This window comes from Typha angustifolia, chromosome 14, assembly GCF_048772165.1.
Source record: "Typha angustifolia cultivar Huaian chromosome 14, ASM4877216v1, whole genome shotgun sequence".
Lineage (NCBI taxonomy): Eukaryota > Viridiplantae > Streptophyta > Magnoliopsida > Poales > Typhaceae > Typha > Typha angustifolia.
This window is the reverse complement of record NC_133252.1, coordinates 9,518,155-9,534,382: the sequence shown is the minus strand read 5'-3', so window position 1 is coordinate 9,534,382 and position 16,228 is coordinate 9,518,155. Positions and strand designations below refer to the sequence as shown.

Genomic DNA, 16,228 nt, shown 5'->3' with positions numbered 1-16,228 from the left:
GTTACGATTTGTTTCGGAACCTCTCAATTCATACATTGGAGACAGAGAGAGAAGTATATAGCAGCAACCCCCCCACTTTTTCTTCTTTTTTTTTCTTTTTTCTTTTTTAAGCGGAGTTTTCAATTCGATAAAAGCATGAATAAGTAAGAAGGCTTCTCCCCATACTCTCCAGATGTGTTTCCTCAATAGATTCTTGTATTGTATATAGGCCTCATGACACAGGAAAACAGAGCTTTTGTGCATAGTGGTAAGTTCCATCCCACCTTTGTTCATAGAAGGTGGGGAGATATGCTAGAGAATAAAGCATGTTTTTCACCGTCCTGTCCCTTTTTATTATAGTAATTTCATTGTTTTTGCCACTCACTTGTTGCTACTTTGTCATGTAAACAATCAGAATCATTGCTTTCTTTCTTTTTATTTTACTTTCACTGTAATGTTCCAATTTGCTGATTTGTATAACCATTATTAGCATCAGCCTCAATTTGGGAATGCATGGCTTTGAGTAAAACAAGGTACCATATTCCTGTCAGAAGCAAGAGAATCAAATATTTCAACTTCAAGCACTCTTGAGCATTTACTTCCATGAAGGTTGTGGCACAGTGCCTGCTTTTGGGAACAAGATAGTTGTCTACCTCCTGTTTACCCAGTTGATAGCTACCTGAAAATAATCTCAACTTAATTTGCAAGGCCTTGAAAGCAAAAGGACTGAGATGGATTGAAGAAAAAGATAAAAACTGAAACCTACTGCTCTATGTAACTCCTTGTTAATGGACAGTGACCTCTATTTACAATACATCTGCTTCCTTTTCCCCCCTAGGCATCTTGTTCCTCTGTTATAAAGACTGACACTTGAAAAAGAAGCAAAGCAAGAGATTCACTACTATGTAAAAAAAAGAAAGAAAACTCTCCACACTAGTTTCTATTGAAACAGAGACTGCACCATCTTGTTTCTTCACATATCCAACATACACATGACCAGTATATCTTTCTGTTGCTTGTATTGTCAGGAGGGCCCTTTAGAACAGTATATTTCCTGTTCTCATGGATGTCTTTCTCCATTCATAAGATTGTATGATTAATGGATAGGAGATTTGAAAATAAGAAACAGGAGGACTGGAACCAGAAGATATGGACAGCTTCCTACTTGGAAGAATCTTTTCCCTCTTCAAAGTTGAACTTCAATTCCATGGGCTTTCTTTCTTTTCCTGCTCATCAACGAAGTTGCATCACTAGCTACTACTTTCTTGACACAATCGATACGATTGCGATGAGATTCTCGAAAAATGAAAGTTCATCACATGTATCAAATTAATCAAGAAAACAAATGGTCTACTGATTTAAATAAAATTAAAAGAGATAAAGAGGCATTGAGCTTACTATCAAGAGATGAGGATGCTATAACAGACTACAAACCAAGACATGCTAATATGCACACAAGTATTGTATCCAGTAACCAACTACGGTAGGGGGCACTCTATTTAGGAATAAATATAACAAGTTGATCACACATAGAACAAGTTCATGTAGCCACATTTGTTTTTTATTTTGGCTGCTCTGCTTGTCAATTGCTATGCATGTGGAGGAGTACTATTAGATTCTTTGGCTTGCTGGACAAAAGAGTGTGTCAAATTAAGAGAATCTAGTCCCCAAGGGACCATATGAATTGAGTTGGACAGACCAACAGAAGAGGTTAATGCCGGTCGACATCAACAGGACGAGCGCCGCGGAGGCGAAAGTGCTAATTCTTGCTGGTTGCATGGAAAGTGTGTCACCGGTCCTAAAAATCTTACATAGTTGTGATCTCACTACCTTATTGCAGCTTATTTAATTGATATTAAGAGAATCTATAGGGATGCCATTGTCATCACCTACCAGAAGTTCCAGGATGAACTACAAATGAGCTTCAAACAGTTGCTCTAGATGAAAAAGTAAACTATGAGCAGAGCAGCCTACAGATCTTTCTGTATTCCTCAACTAAGGCATCTTTCTATCTTCTACTGTATGAGAACATTGAGAAGTTCCACAGAAATCTAGTAATGTTTTCACTGTACTTGTCACCTTCCAAGTTTGTCTTTTCAGACATAGCGAGAGAGAGAGAGAGAGATTGGATTTCTTCCAAATAAATTTAAGTTGTAATCAATATGCTATGTTCCCTTCTTATAAATGTTTCCAGTATTACGATTGTCCTTACAAGAATAAAGGAATCTCATGGGCATATGAAGAATGATTTTAATTTCATGAAATAGACAGAGTATCTAAAGCTACTATAAACATGAAGTAGAAGATAATCATGATCAGAGTCTGTTCAATTGAATATAAAGTTGGGCATCTAAACCAATACTTCCAGCAGGAAAGAATTTGATAAAAATGGCTCCCTCCTTATCTCTATGATCTGCTGAAATTTAACCTCTATTACTTCCATTACAAACTTTAGAAAAGAAAAAAGAAAAATAGGAGCTGTTGCAACAAATTTAAACTCCTCCTACAACAAGATTGAAACTTCCAACCAACCTCAGAAACGAAATGGTTTTGGTACTCTGGAAGAAGACAAGTTCAATTACTAGCCGCAAAATCTGAAAACAAGCTGTGAGCATCAGAATGTTATGACAACAAGAAACATTGTCCTTGTTTAGTACACACTTTCATTACAATGGAAGGATCAGAAGGTTCAGATTGAGAGCATGTTATTAGAAAGAAACATCCAACCATACCCTGTTCACGTTGCATAATGGCACACTGCAAACCTCTGCTTCTCATTATAGAATCTAGTTTGAATCACCATATAATCCTCGTGTCAGTGAGTTGTATGACCTCCTATAACTATCTGACTGGTTATTACATTTCTCTTAACCTTCAAACAGTTTCAACGGTTACGATAATTTAATAATTAGACAGTTCCTCTCCTGATGTTTGCATACCTAATTTCATTAGGCACCTATCTATTAGCAAAATTTGAGGACAAGTTGGCAGTGAATCAGATTCAGTTGAAGAGTCAGCACCACCATGTACTTTTCATGTATATTTCAGACCCAACTTTTGAATTTATAAATTGGCAACATAAGGGACAATATCATAGTCAAATTATCTTTGAAAATATTATACCTATTAGCTAGAATATATTCTGGGCAGGACCATTAGGTGTACTAGGAAGAGAGTATTTGCTGACCACAATTTTTCAACTGCTTTGTTGTTCTTTGGTCATATTTGAGAAATATTATTTCTTTCTGAGAAAAATTATTTCGGAGAAAAATAGGACTCAAAGTCTCAAACAGATACAACTATAGCTAGAAGTTGAAACTAAACAAAAGAATCATGATCCTGATGATACAAGATTATGACAGGAGTTGTCACAAGGGTACGGGCAATCGATCTCTTTGACTTCTGCTCGATCAAAATACCAATCACCAATAGATACTGCAATTTTCTGCAAAGATTACCAATTAAATATATCATCAAGTTGAAGACTATAATATCAGTAACTATGCAAGTATAAATCATTCCATTGGTATAGCAGCCAGGTTATGGTAAGCAACAAGAGTTACTCTCATGAGATCCTAAGGCGAAACTCCAGATAATGATTGACAACAATTGAAGAACATCTGCTAGATGTCACATCTTTTATTTCTCGTAAAGAGTAATTATTTCTTATTGGCCATTTTGTATACTAAGATGATCCTTGAAGTACAACTAATGCAGGATAAAATTCCATCATGAAAATTTGTTGAATCTATGTTGAAACAATTTATCCTCCATGCAGTGACCATAACAATCAAACTAATGGAATGATGACTAACAACAGTATAAAGAGAAAGAAGCCATATAGTAGATAGTGAAGCATGTGATCTAATAAAGATTCTCCAACTGAAATCTTGGAAATGAATAATAATGTGATCATTTTGCAGATGAGAAACTAGCTACTGGTTATTGTTTTAGAAATGCAGCACACTTCTTTGACTTCTAAAATAGAATTTAAGATTTCAAATAGATTCATTGGAGCTCCCAAGATGTCTGCAGTTCCTCATAATGAAGATTTTGTTCGAGTCTAACCATATTGTTACTTTGAATTCAGCCAAGCTTTTCTTGCAATTGTCTAGTAGATAATTTGTAACCAACGAAAACAGAACACACATAACCAAGCAGAAATATTAGGACAGAGAATAAAATATATTCCTCTAGTTTATTTTCAATAAATATATGCTAATTTTTATCTGTCTCTAGAAATGAAAACAAGTAGTTGTACCTTGTTTGAGATTGTAGGAGAATCATCTTGATACCATGTGTCCTGCCTCTCAGATTGGCAATGAGCAAAGCAAGAATTAATGAATAAACCATTTTCCTTGGACTTGGAGAACGCATTTACCACATTAATCATTTGGCTCCTGAACCCTATATAAGTCCCCATTCATGCACAATTCCATGTTACAGGCAATCATCTTGCATGGTGCAGAATATTGACGAAACAAAGCTAATAGGTACCTTGCAAAAATTGGATCTGCGTTGAGTTGCAACGCAAATAATTTGACTTGCACTCTTTCCAAAAACCATGAGGATCAGCATTACCAGTGGCTAAACTTTCGTGGAGCTGAGAATTTAACAGAAGAGGAAATGAACATGTTGTCAGACAGGCAGTAGGTAACCAGAAATTGTTGACGCTTATGCGCTTTTACCCATTAACCAGTGACATACTGAAAAGAGAAGGAGATTCCAAATATAAAAGGAAACAAAAGAAATTTGCAGATCATGACATCATTACTATAATAAACAGTTCTGTGAAACATTATTGCCATACAACAACTCATATTGCAGGCTAAAATTGGTGAGTACCTGCCATACATCATATGCCGTGTTTAAGAGAAAAGTTGGGGTCTGGATATTATCCACTAAATTCTCTGGAAAAAAACACTATAGAAGAAAGGAAACAAAAAAGAAAGAAAAGCAAACAGAAGGGTAAGTTAGTATGCCACTCTGCTTTAGTGCTTTCCATTCAATGGTTGCATTGTAGATAAACTAAGGTTACCGAAGTTGCATCCATGTGGGCAGTGCATGCTTCTGGCAAGTTCTTAACTCCTCCCTTCATACCATGAAAGTTTCCCACAAGACAGTAGAAATATATTAGAGTTGACTTTGATGTAATTCCAAAACCAAAACCATGAACAATCATAATGCACATCCAGTAAATAAAGTACAGCAGAGTGAATAGATGAAAAACATTTGCTCCTTTATTTGTAGAATAAACTCATTGTAGCAAAAGTACCTGCAGGTTCACTACACCTTCATAAAAGGATCTCAGGGTATGCCCACCAGCTACATCAACACTGAAGTTGATATACATATGCAATATGTAAATGAGAAGTGCAGATACACAAAACCACAAGTAAAGTTAGTCAAAAATATTTCAAGTAGCTTTGTACTTGTAAAACTTGTTCAAATGAAACTAATGGGAATGCATCATAACATTTAATGAAGCATCATAACAGTTCATGAGGAGTCATACGCATCAAGGAACAAGCCAGCATCTGCGAGGCACTTGACTTCAGTGTTGCCTGGAAACAGTGCCCGAAACTCATCACAGTGTATTATTGATGCCAAACCCCCAGCAGAACATCCAGAAAGAAGGGCCTGAAAATGACAACTCCGTAAAATGATTGGTGTATGAGCATGAGAAAATTATATTGCACAAGATGAAAAACAACCTGCTTGGCTGAACTCATTCCTTTTGACATCAGATCTTCCATAGCAGCTGACCAAATACGCTGTCCTCTAAAATAAAGGCCGGATGCCTACATTTACAACGTTGAAACATAAAACAGAATGTGATAGAACTAAAAAGTAAAAAACTAAGGCACAAGAGGAAATATGCAAATACAAAAATTGACTAAGATTATAAATTTACTAGGACGTACACATCTGAGTCTGACAGAAGAAAGAGAACTAGAAGTAGTTGCCTACATGAGTGACATATTTGTTAAGAAACTTGAAAAAATACTAAATATATTTATAGAACAAATGATCTAGAAAGATCAAACTCCTCGACAAAGTACACTAGAATAGTATCAAGGTATTTTTCATTGTTATGTCAAGTTAGTAATGTAAATACTCATGAAAGATATATGATCATTTAAGACATTCCTAAAAAAATGTTGATGTTCAAAATTCCAGAATCTCTCTATTGAGATAGATTTAGAATAAGAGGATTGCCAAATGTGAATTATAAAGCTGCAAACACCAATGTCCATAATTACTAGTATCAAAATTGTATTTGAGGTTACAAATAAACCTACTAACCTCATCATAGCCTTCTCCTGCGAAGGATGCACCATCACAATAACGAACCTTTACTCTGTTCCAGCTATAGAAGTCTGTGAACATCACAGAAGAAATCATTATGGGAGGAAACCAGGGATTGAAAAGACACAGATAGCTGTATTAGAACAAAAAATGTACAAAGATGAAGACAATACCAGGATTCTCCTCAGCTTTGTTGCTTAGTATCCCAGTAAAAGCTATCTGTTTCTCCATGTAATTCGATGAACCTCGACGAGTTGTCTTACGGAATACACATGACCTTATATCATTGCACCAGCCTCCTCCCTATATGGTTTATAGCATTCAATTACTTATCACAGAACAACATGAGAGCAAAGAGTTTGCATGTGGAGATCTATTTAAACTCACTTCTAGGTGAACAAGCCAATTGTCAGCTCCTGATCCAAAGCCTCGATGAAGGTGGTAAGCAGGTGGGGTTCCATCCAAACAAACTGTACACAAAACAATCACAATCCTTTACCATTTCTTTCTCACCAAAATATCACAGAATTATGACTGACATAAACGTGAACTGAAAATAAACAAGAGAGTATCAAAGAATCATTCTAGTCATCTTAGTCAGTACATAGACATCGACTGTTATGAAAAAACAAAAATGATGCATGGAAGTTCTTTAATCTAATTTGATAGCAGATCTTTTTCAGACAAGTTTAAACCAATCCAAGGTTCTATTTGACAAAATGTACAACTGAAAAGAAGACATAATATTTCAGCTTTCATGCTACTTTTCTGTATTTATTAACTAGAAAAAAGGATCGATGATTAAATAAGTTCTAGCTTCAGAGAGACTGGGAATGAGAGTTGACATAATTCTATTATTTTTCAATGTCTAAAAACTGAAAGTTATGTTGGCCTTCACTGTTGAAGGATCTGAATATTATGCTGAAATATTATGTTACATGTTGGCCTTCCATCAGAATATTTTCTAACAATAATATTGCATAAAGCAATAGTGCAATACCATATATATTAAAGAAAATATCAAAACAATCAAGACCAAGAGTTAAAAAGTATCAACAAATTATTAAATTGTGGCTGGATGGGAGCCAGGGATTTTTGGAAATGTGACAAATTTATCAAGGGGTAAAGTATAAAGATAAGATAACATAAAAACAAAGTTTGATTGATGTAGATCCTTGGAGCTTCCTTTAACACAGTGACTTCCCCATATCAATGCGGATGGGCTCCTGAAAGTCCTATCTAAGGGATACATGCTCAGCTTAGAGATTTGGAGGGTTGTCACTCCTCTATATCTTGAGAACCAAGATTCTCACCCCATAAGAAAAAAAAAATTACATTCAAAAGATTTCAGTTTTGCAAGAAAGTAGTAAGGAAAATATATCATCTCATTTTCTACTTTTTGCTCTCTCTCCTTTTATAGATAGAGGTCATTTAAGCACACTTGGAACAAAGGATGCATCTCTTAGATACACCTCTTCACCAAATAAATCCCTCTATTTACAATGAGAAGACATTACACCTTGTATATATATGCATCCTTTTGTTCTTATTATTGCTATATTATATTCTATTATATTATTATAAAATACTTAGCAGGAAATATATACAAAATTGAACCCCACTAATTGAAGGAATATAGAAAGAGGATATAAATAGTATTTCATGTAGCAGTAACAGGAGATAGAAGAGATGAAAATTTGTTTTGACAAAATAATTATGTTGATTACATATCTGACCAAATTAATCAAAAGGATTTATATATATAGTTGAAAAATTAAATGAATATAAATTGTAGAGGATAGCAAATATTGTAAGAGATATGATCATATGAAGTCCTCAGCCAGTATCACAAACATTGGAGGTCATAATGACAAGAATTATCCTATTATCTATCATCTGTCTATGTGCAGGATACAAGATATACAATGGTGAATGTTAGGGCATAATGTACATTGTTGGTCATCTATCACCTTACAACTTAAGCTTATCGGAACAAAAGAACTGTTTGAAAAATCAGATTCAGTTAAGTTCTAATGAGATGACAGTAAAGGTAGCCAACTAATAGGGAAAAAAGTTTTAAGGGAATTAAACAACTATCCTCTCTGACTTTGGTTCACTTAATCTCTTCCTTACTGCAACTAAACAAACTTAAATTACAAGAAAAGAAAAAACAAAAACAAACAACTAATAGACACATGAGAAACAACAAGAAAATACCAGCTCCTTGGGCAGCAGCAGATTCTATGAGAGTCTGTTCAACCAGCAGGGGGCTGCTTGCACTCCCTTGCTCACCACCTTGAGCCCATCCCAACATAACCAATCCAAGAAGCCCAATTACCCACAAACCCTTCATGGGTTCTCTCTTCACCTTCTCCTCTCCACTCCTGGGAACAACAGAGGAGGAAACGAAGGGAATGAAAGAGGATGGAAGTGGATAAGCCGAGAGAGACAAAAGGGCTCTGGCGAAAGGAAACAAATTGGCGCAGACGGTAAGGCAGAGTCCCAATCTCTCACAATGTGTGAATTGCTTTAACATAAGACTAGTACATATGTAAGTGTTATCCACATGCTTACCAATTCTAAACAAACTCTGAAACCTAAAATTCCTACTCTGAAACAACTCTAAAAGATAAGTTCAACTAGCAAATAAAGTATAAACTTGACCAAAGACTTAGAAAAGTAAATCTAACTAAGACTTGAAAAATAAATTCCGCCTCCAACCTCGACGAGATGCTGCATCACCAATGCTGTTCGGTGAATGCACGTGACTCTGCAATTTACCCTTCTTTTCAACTACCTTTCCTCCTATTGCCATTAAACAATATGATATAATGCCGCTGAGAGGAAGCTTGTCTCGTTGTATTCCGGACCAAAAGAAAGAGCCAAAACTCTGCCTTGGTCCTTGGATCGACATTCGACAGCCGACAGGAATGATCTCCAGCATCTAGTAGAAAGATTACCCTTTGCTTTACCTTCTTTTGGCTCGAAGGGTGCGTTTGATGGAAAATTACGGAAGATCGAGGGTTCATTATGACAAAATTGCATCAAAAAAAAGGGCAAATATTTCGATAACCCTTTAAAATTTATAATCTTAATCTAACATTTATAATAAAATTTATAATCTTAATGTAATGTTTATAATAGTCCATTATATGTTCTTTACCTATTCGAAAACCACGATACTTAAAAGAAAAGAGATATATTAGTCAAAAATATTTACCTATCTGTGTCTAATTTTCAGATTACATTTCATTAAATTTTTTCTCTTAGATATGATTATGATAGATATAATTATGATTCTCTATAATTATATAACAGATCGAGATATAATTACGCCTTAATTATAGGAGATATTATTTAAATTTAATTTTTGGGAGATAAACTTCAATGTAAATATAATTCTCTATCACGATCTGTTATTAAATATAATTTAAATTAATTTTAAATAAATAATAGATATATGTAAATAATAAAAAAAATTTAAATAGATAAAATTTAATTAAACTTAATTATAAAAAAAATCAATAGAAGCGCTAAAAATTGTGGCTGCTGGGATTCGAGCCCAGGTCTCCACGGCCACAACGTGGAATTCTAACCACTAAACTACAGCCACATTCGCAGCAGTAAATTATAAGAAATTTTAATATAATGTTCTGACAACTAGTCAAATTATTCATTTATTCTTAATAATGGAATTAAACCAAGATTCGAAAGAATATTACCAAGTGAACCTCATTCCTTATTCCTGTTGGAGGGTAAATATGCTTCAGAGGTACCTAAAGATAGTTGGATTTCTTCTACAGAATCTTTGGAATTTCATCGAGGGGCAAATTGTGAGCAGCATATGCCAACTATTTCATCCATCCAGTCATAGTTTATTAATTTAACTGAAACAGAGTTTGATATAAATTTAAAGCAATTAAATTAGTGCTCAAGAGTTTATATAACCTTTTTCATTTTTATTTTTCGTTTTTCTGGAACATGCATTCTTGCTAAGAACTCGTTGGCATGCATGCCCATTTCTAACTTTTGGCCTCTTTTAGGGAGACTATTTGAGTCTCATATGAAAGTAACCAGAAACATATAGAAGGAATTGGAATTGAATCATTCCAAGTGGATATATGATATCCTTTTATTCACCCAATGGAACAACTCAAGTGTTTAGATTCTCCACACACCATACCTTTAATCTCCTATAAATACACCACCTACTGCACCAATGCTAACACCATCATCTGAAGTTTGCAAGCAGTGATTCTTTCCTCCAGTTAGAGGTAATTGGGGGTATGCGTCTATTTAGTTCCTTCTTTCTCCTTTCTTCATGAGCAATTTCTCTTTGCATTTGTTGTGTGATGCCTCTCTTGGAGTTCAAACTTTGCTTGCATTCATAATGAAATCTTTTTAGTGTGAGGAGGTCTGATGCAAAAGTAGGACAAGAGTAAGGTAAATTGAGTACTTGTATGTTATTAAGTAAGCTCTATATGCATCTTAAATGGATTTTCTCCAACTTGTTTTTACCGATTAACAAAGGTCTGGTTAAACTACTAAAGCTTCAGAAGCAACTTCTTTTATTCCAAAGACATTCTCATATGGCTCAATTTATTATCAATTTCTTTCTCCAAATTGCAATGAACTTGTTCTTAGTTCACAGCTTCTTATACGTCTGTAGGCTTTGCTATTCAAATTCAGCATTTACAGTAACCAGCAAACTACCGATCGCTCCTAAATAATCGGAACTCTTACAACACTTAACAGAAGTCTTATTTTGTGTATATTTAAGGAAAGGCGGATATCACTTTCTAAATGATCATTATCCAGACTATTGGATGCATCACACTTCCTACTTCTTATGCAAACTTGCTCCTCTTTGTCATTTACATTTTCTTTGCAGGTGCAAGACTGTCACAAATGGAGAGTGCCATTGATGGAGCCAAGTATGACTGCTTGCTCTTCGGTAATAATACAATCTTATTATCAATATATATGACAATTATTCTAATTATTCCCTTCCTTTCAATCAGAATCAAACCGACTCTGTAATTAAATTTCCTCCATTGATAATCTAAAACCTGATGCATGATATGATGTTTCCTCTTGTGATTGTTGTCTTTAGACATGGATGACACCTTGTATCCGTTGAGTTCAGGCATCAACTTAGCGTGTCGGAAAAATATACAGGGTAAGCAAAAGATTTACAAAATGGAGAGAAAGCAAGCTTGTCTTACATACATTCCAAATTTACCACATCCTTATCTTTCTTTCTTTCTAAGATTCAAGTATCTTAGGTCCAGACTGAAAGCCTCCCTAAGATACTTGATATTACCTCTACTAAATTATGTCTACTTTGCAGATTACATGCAGCACCATCTCCAAATTGAAGAAAGTCAAGTCCCACAGATGTGCTTGGAATTGTATAGGGAGTATGGTACGACGATGGCCGGCCTTAAGGTACACTCTCTGATTGTTTTTTTTTTTTTCACATAGGTAGTCTTCTATACATTGTGTTAGTCTAAACTCCAATATACACTGCAGGCATTAGGTTTCGAGTTCGACAACGATGAATTTCATGCTTATGTTCATGGAAGACTGCCATATGACATATTGAAACCTGATCCAGTGCTGAGGAATCTACTAGTTTCAATGCCGCAGAGGAAAATAGTATGTGTAACCAGTTTACAGAGCCCATGAAAACATGGCTGGCTATTAAATCTTTTAAAGCAACTAAGTTAACTAGATTTTTTTTAAGGTGATGATTTCCTTTCAAAGAAACTAAACTTAGCTCAATTATACTGCAGATATTCACAAATGCTGACAAGAATCATGCAGCAGAAGTTCTTAGCAGGTTGGGATTAGAGGACTGTTTCGAGGGTGTCATATGCTTCGAAACACTCAATCCGCCGGTTTTGTCGTGTGAAAACATTGATAAGATCAATACTCCTGTGCCTCTAATTGACAATGATCATGCATTTTCTAGCAATTGTGAAACAGAAAATGCTGCCACTGCTTGTGGCGTGACATATGGTTTGAACTCTAAATCACCAATACTATGTAAGCCCTCCATCGAAGCGATGGAAGCTGCTATTCGCATCGCAAATGCTGATCCCAAGAGAACAGTAAGACTATGTGAATTACTCATAGAAACTACTCAATTACAGATATATAATCAAATGACATTTTAACAATTCAAACTCTTCTACTTTCAGATCTTCTTCGACGATAGTCCTCGTAACATTGCTGCAGGAAAGGCTGCTGGTTTCAATACAGTCATCGTAAGCTGCTCAACTCCATCAAATTAATTATTTTTTTTTTCCTTCTTCGCAAAATTGCATGTCTTGATTCTATTTTCCACAATTTAAATCCATGCTCTTCATTATTAGAAAGTGTAGGAGAAGCATTTAAAATGGCACCTAACATGATAGCCTGCACAAAAGTTAACAAACAGGAAGTTTATGACACAGGTGGGGAGTTCAGTTCTTGTGCCAGGGGCTGATCATGCACTAGGGAGCATTCACAACATCAAGGAAGCGCTACCGGAGATATGGGAAGGTGACGATCAATCTGATGCAGTTCTTCCATCGACTGCGGTCGAAACAGTAGTCCTGGCATGAAAATTTCAGACAATATGAACATCTAAGGATACATAACAAAGACGAGGGGACTGTAACTTCCATTATAATATTTAACAAGAAATGTATTCCTTCCTTTACTTGAAGGTCGATAATATATAACAAGAAATCATCAAGGATTCTCCCTCTATCCTTTTCTTCATTTTTTTAGCTCAATGACATGCTTTATACATTCTAAAGATCAGGTTGAGATTTGATGCAGCTATAGCTTTTATGCCTGAGAGCCTGAAGAAGAGATCAGGTTCAGGCAAAAGAAATGGAGAAGACAAAGAGGCTTTCAGAATCTAGTAGAAACAGTACACAACTAGAGGGAATAATTGTCTCTTCTTATGATACTAGCAAACTTGAAAACTTTCATGTGTAGAAAAAAAAGAACTAAAATGAAAAAAGACAATATAAATAAAGATAGGGCCCAACCGGGTTCGAACCGGTGACCTCTTGATCTGCAGTCAAATGCTCTACCACTGAGCTATGGACCCATTTATACTTATTGCGAGATTACATAATAAATTTCATTTAGAAATCAAACCCATCAATTCCTCATATTCAACAACGACAATTAGGCTCAAAATATATCAAAGATTTGGATGAGTATTATCAGAATTGTCAAACTCATGTAATCGATGCATTGACACGCATCTAGTAATACACTAGTTAGACTTGAATCGAATTGCAACACATTATTTCATATTAGGTTAAGTGTGGCCCAAATATTTTTAGATAATAAATGGTAAAATATAGGCCAATTGGATAAGACAAAATCAGAGCAGTGAACTAAAAATAACAAAATAAAAATAAATAATAAAGAGAAAAAGAGTTAAAAAGATTTGTTGTAAACTTTAATATGTTACTAAATTAACTCTCTTGTTAATTAGAAAGGTATGCAAATAGTCTTCTAGTTAATTAGAAGACTGTTTGCAAGCCTAAAGACTAGGGAGGTTTAGGAATTATCAATCCCCTTAATCAAAACTTAAATCTGATGGATAACCGGTGATAGAAGCTTCGCAATATTTAAGGCGATCTATGTTGAAAGAACTTGGTCCTTCACTCTTACAAAAAGCATATCCCATTGAAAGAATTTTTTTTATTTTTCATGTTCATACTTTTGAAGAGATGTTATCAAATCAAAAAATGCTTCAAATGAGGTGTTTTGTATCAAATTAGTAATAGAACTTAGGTTAATATCTAGACTAAAAGCTGGTCTTCCCACTTATCTCTAACATTCCGAATGTTTAGAAACCTAGATTCTCCTCTCGAGAACTATATTCCTTATTTTTGTTATTTAAAAGATCCAATAAGGTTGTTGCTTTTGTCGGAGATTAGAAGCGTAGCTTATGGAGTTGCTATTGATGATTCACTATATGAGATTAAGTGGAGATTCATTACCAATAAGGCAATAACAATTATTTAGCTAATTCTCACTAGTACCTTCTTAACTTCTTAGGTGTGAAGTTCACTAACTTCTTCGGGATTTGAAGATACCATCATCTTTCAAAGCTTAAAATCTTTCTCTAGCTGGCTAGAGTTGATAAGCTTCATAGTAGATCTAATCTAGCTATAAAATATATCACAAAGCCTCTTTCTTATGCCCTTTGTGACAAAAAAATAAATTTTGTGTAATATCTTTTTTCATCACCCCTATACTCTCATAGTGATCAATAGCTTTATCTCGAAGTTAGGATTCACTTTGACTATCAATTTGGGTCATGAATTTTAGGTTGACCGGGGAGATCCTTAATTATCTTATTCTCTTTATAAGCTGTAAGAATTCCTCATCTTTATCATCTAGTGAAAAATTTGGAGAAAATGCAACAACATAATCTTCAACTTCAAAGCTCTTATCTCGGTTAACCCTAAACCAATCAAGACCTTGAGGTTTATAATAATTGACACACAAAATATTAAACTATTATAACTCCCATGATATTCATTTACTTTATTTATAAAAATATGTACAAAATAATGCTATATGATTATACTTATCTTATTGCAATTTGTATCACTCCATTGTCTTCACTTGTAATTTCTCTTGTTGCTGCTATTTTATTATCAGATAAATAGCAAACTTTATGGGAGCACTGAAGATTACTCAAGCTCAAAGAGCTTGATATATGACTCACCATTTAAGACATTGAAACTAACCACTTGAAAGGAGTGCAAATGATGTGCAAACTTGTGATAGATTCTCAGCAACAGTATTCCAGATACAAATATGAAAAAAACATTGCAATACAAATGCTTTCATAAATCTTGGGATTTATTATAGAGTTGGAAATGAAGAGTTTCATGAATTAATGTCTATATTCGTAGCGATACAAAAAATGTTTGATTCTATTTACTCTATATCATTAAAAAATACAGAAGCTATAATCAATAAAAAATATCGAGTTATTAACAAACCTATTGAAAAGAGCATGATTGTGACTCTAGGGAGGACAATAAATATTCAGTTTCATCTCCACCCTTTTATTTTCTATCCCTACCATTACCTCTCTTTGGTGTATATCAATTCATAGGTTATATACATCATTTACAAGATATGAAAAATGAATTGAATGCTAGTTCATATATATATATATATATATAGCAAAGAGGAATAGAATATATTCAATAGATAATAGACCTGTAAATTAGAGACAGAAAGTGATAATTTAAATATAAATAGTACCGTACTATAACATATAAAATAATTTTTTATACATCTACATATAATAAATCTTTGAGTTTTTATTTATTTATATACCCTTTGAAAATCTCTTATATGCCCCTGTAAAACATATATTATTTATATAGATATCCAATTAATTTTTTTTTCAAATTAAATTTTAATAATTTAATAAAAATAAATAATAAATACTCGTAACTATAAATATTTATGAAATGTAGAATAAGAATAATTTTGTTTTATGTCTTAATTTGTTCAAGTTTTAAATGCTAGTATTTTAAGAGGCATACATATAAAAACCGTGTGCATTAAAATATGTATATATAAAATATTAAATTTAGAGAAACATACAAACAAATGTATGAAAAAAACACCCTTAAATTACTTAGTACCAGCTGTTTTCAATATTTGAGATATTATTTTAATATAATTAAATGCAATACAACCAAAATAAAGACATGAAATTGCCTGGTAATTGTATCAGCTAATACAACTGCACCAGACCAAGATATAGAGATAGGGTTTTGGACATCGTTCGTGCTACGTAGGCACACGCCACGCAAGATGATTATAGGGACCCACGTGACACGTCACACCCTAGGTGGACTTCAGATGCATCCGACCCTTTGGATCGACGGATTCACGGTGT

The 16,228-nt window shown here is 34.2% G+C and overlaps 2 protein-coding genes and 2 non-coding genes across 7 annotated transcripts; 1 reads left to right on the top strand and 3 right to left on the bottom strand.

Annotated features, from left to right (window-relative positions):
* Positions 1–75: 75 nt before the first annotated feature.
* On the bottom strand, positions 76–9,157 carry LOC140775625 (pectin acetylesterase 3-like). 3 transcript variants are annotated; one of them, XR_012106789.1, is made up of 14 exons: positions 9,010–9,157; positions 8,506–8,672; positions 6,676–6,758; positions 6,462–6,591; positions 6,286–6,359; positions 5,694–5,780; positions 5,495–5,619; positions 5,255–5,315; positions 5,018–5,071; positions 4,825–4,902; positions 4,477–4,582; positions 4,241–4,386; positions 2,512–3,424; positions 76–1,205 (listed from the first exon to the last, which is right to left on the bottom strand). XR_012106789.1 is itself a non-coding variant. In XM_073119006.1 (12 exons), exons 1-12 carry the CDS (start codon positions 8,822–8,824, stop codon positions 3,311–3,313), a joined length of 1,377 nt encoding a protein of 458 aa, XP_072975107.1. In that variant the 5' UTR covers positions 8,825–8,835; the 3' UTR covers positions 2,511–3,310. The 3 variants fall into 3 exon arrangements, 1 of the variants encoding a protein (XP_072975107.1); XR_012106788.1 differs by lacking the exon at positions 9,010–9,157 and having other exon boundaries at positions 8,506–8,835; XM_073119006.1 differs by lacking the exons at positions 76–1,205; positions 9,010–9,157 and having other exon boundaries at positions 2,511–3,424; positions 8,506–8,835.
* A 672-nt stretch (positions 9,158–9,829) lies between these two features.
* Positions 9,830–9,901, bottom strand: TRNAH-GUG (transfer RNA histidin (anticodon GUG)). The gene has a single exon. It is a non-coding gene; the product is annotated as a tRNA-His (tRNA).
* Positions 9,902–10,491: 590 nt separating this feature from the next.
* On the top strand, positions 10,492–13,042 carry LOC140776165 (uncharacterized protein C24B11.05-like). Of its 2 annotated transcripts, none has more exons than XM_073119776.1 (8): positions 10,492–10,562; positions 11,180–11,242; positions 11,402–11,467; positions 11,639–11,736; positions 11,821–11,946; positions 12,084–12,401; positions 12,492–12,557; positions 12,747–13,042. In XM_073119776.1, the coding sequence occupies exons 2-8, from the start codon at positions 11,197–11,199 to the stop codon at positions 12,894–12,896; spliced, it is 870 nt and encodes a 289-aa protein (XP_072975877.1). In that variant the 5' UTR covers positions 10,492–10,562; positions 11,180–11,196; the 3' UTR covers positions 12,897–13,042. The 2 variants fall into 2 exon arrangements, with proteins under 2 accessions (XP_072975877.1, XP_072975878.1); XM_073119777.1 differs by having other exon boundaries at positions 10,503–10,572.
* A 279-nt stretch (positions 13,043–13,321) lies between these two features.
* TRNAC-GCA (transfer RNA cysteine (anticodon GCA)) lies at positions 13,322–13,393 on the bottom strand. The gene has a single exon. It is a non-coding gene; the product is annotated as a tRNA-Cys (tRNA).
* Positions 13,394–16,228: the final 2,835 nt, after the last annotated feature.

Bases quoted from the DNA above. Each gene is read 5' to 3' on its own strand.
- LOC140775625 (XM_073119006.1), bottom strand. From the start codon at position 8,824: ATGTTAAAGCAATTCACACATTGTGAGAGATTGGGACTCTGCCTTACC. The intron at 5,781-6,285 runs GTTAGTAGGTTT...TTGTAAATGTAG, and splicing joins CAGGAGAAGGCTATGATGAG to GCATCCGGCCTTTATTTTAG. The intron at 5,072-5,254 runs GTACTTTTGCTA...CATGGTATGAAG, and splicing joins AAGGTGTAGTGAACCTGCAG to GGAGGAGTTAAGAACTTGCC.
- LOC140776165 (XM_073119776.1), top strand. From the start codon at position 11,197: ATGGAGAGTGCCATTGATGGAGCCAAGTATGACTGCTTGCTCTTCG. The intron at 11,243-11,401 runs GTAATAATACAA...TGTTGTCTTTAG, and splicing joins GTATGACTGCTTGCTCTTCG to ACATGGATGACACCTTGTAT. The intron at 11,947-12,083 runs GTATGTGTAACC...ATTATACTGCAG, and splicing joins CAATGCCGCAGAGGAAAATA to ATATTCACAAATGCTGACAA.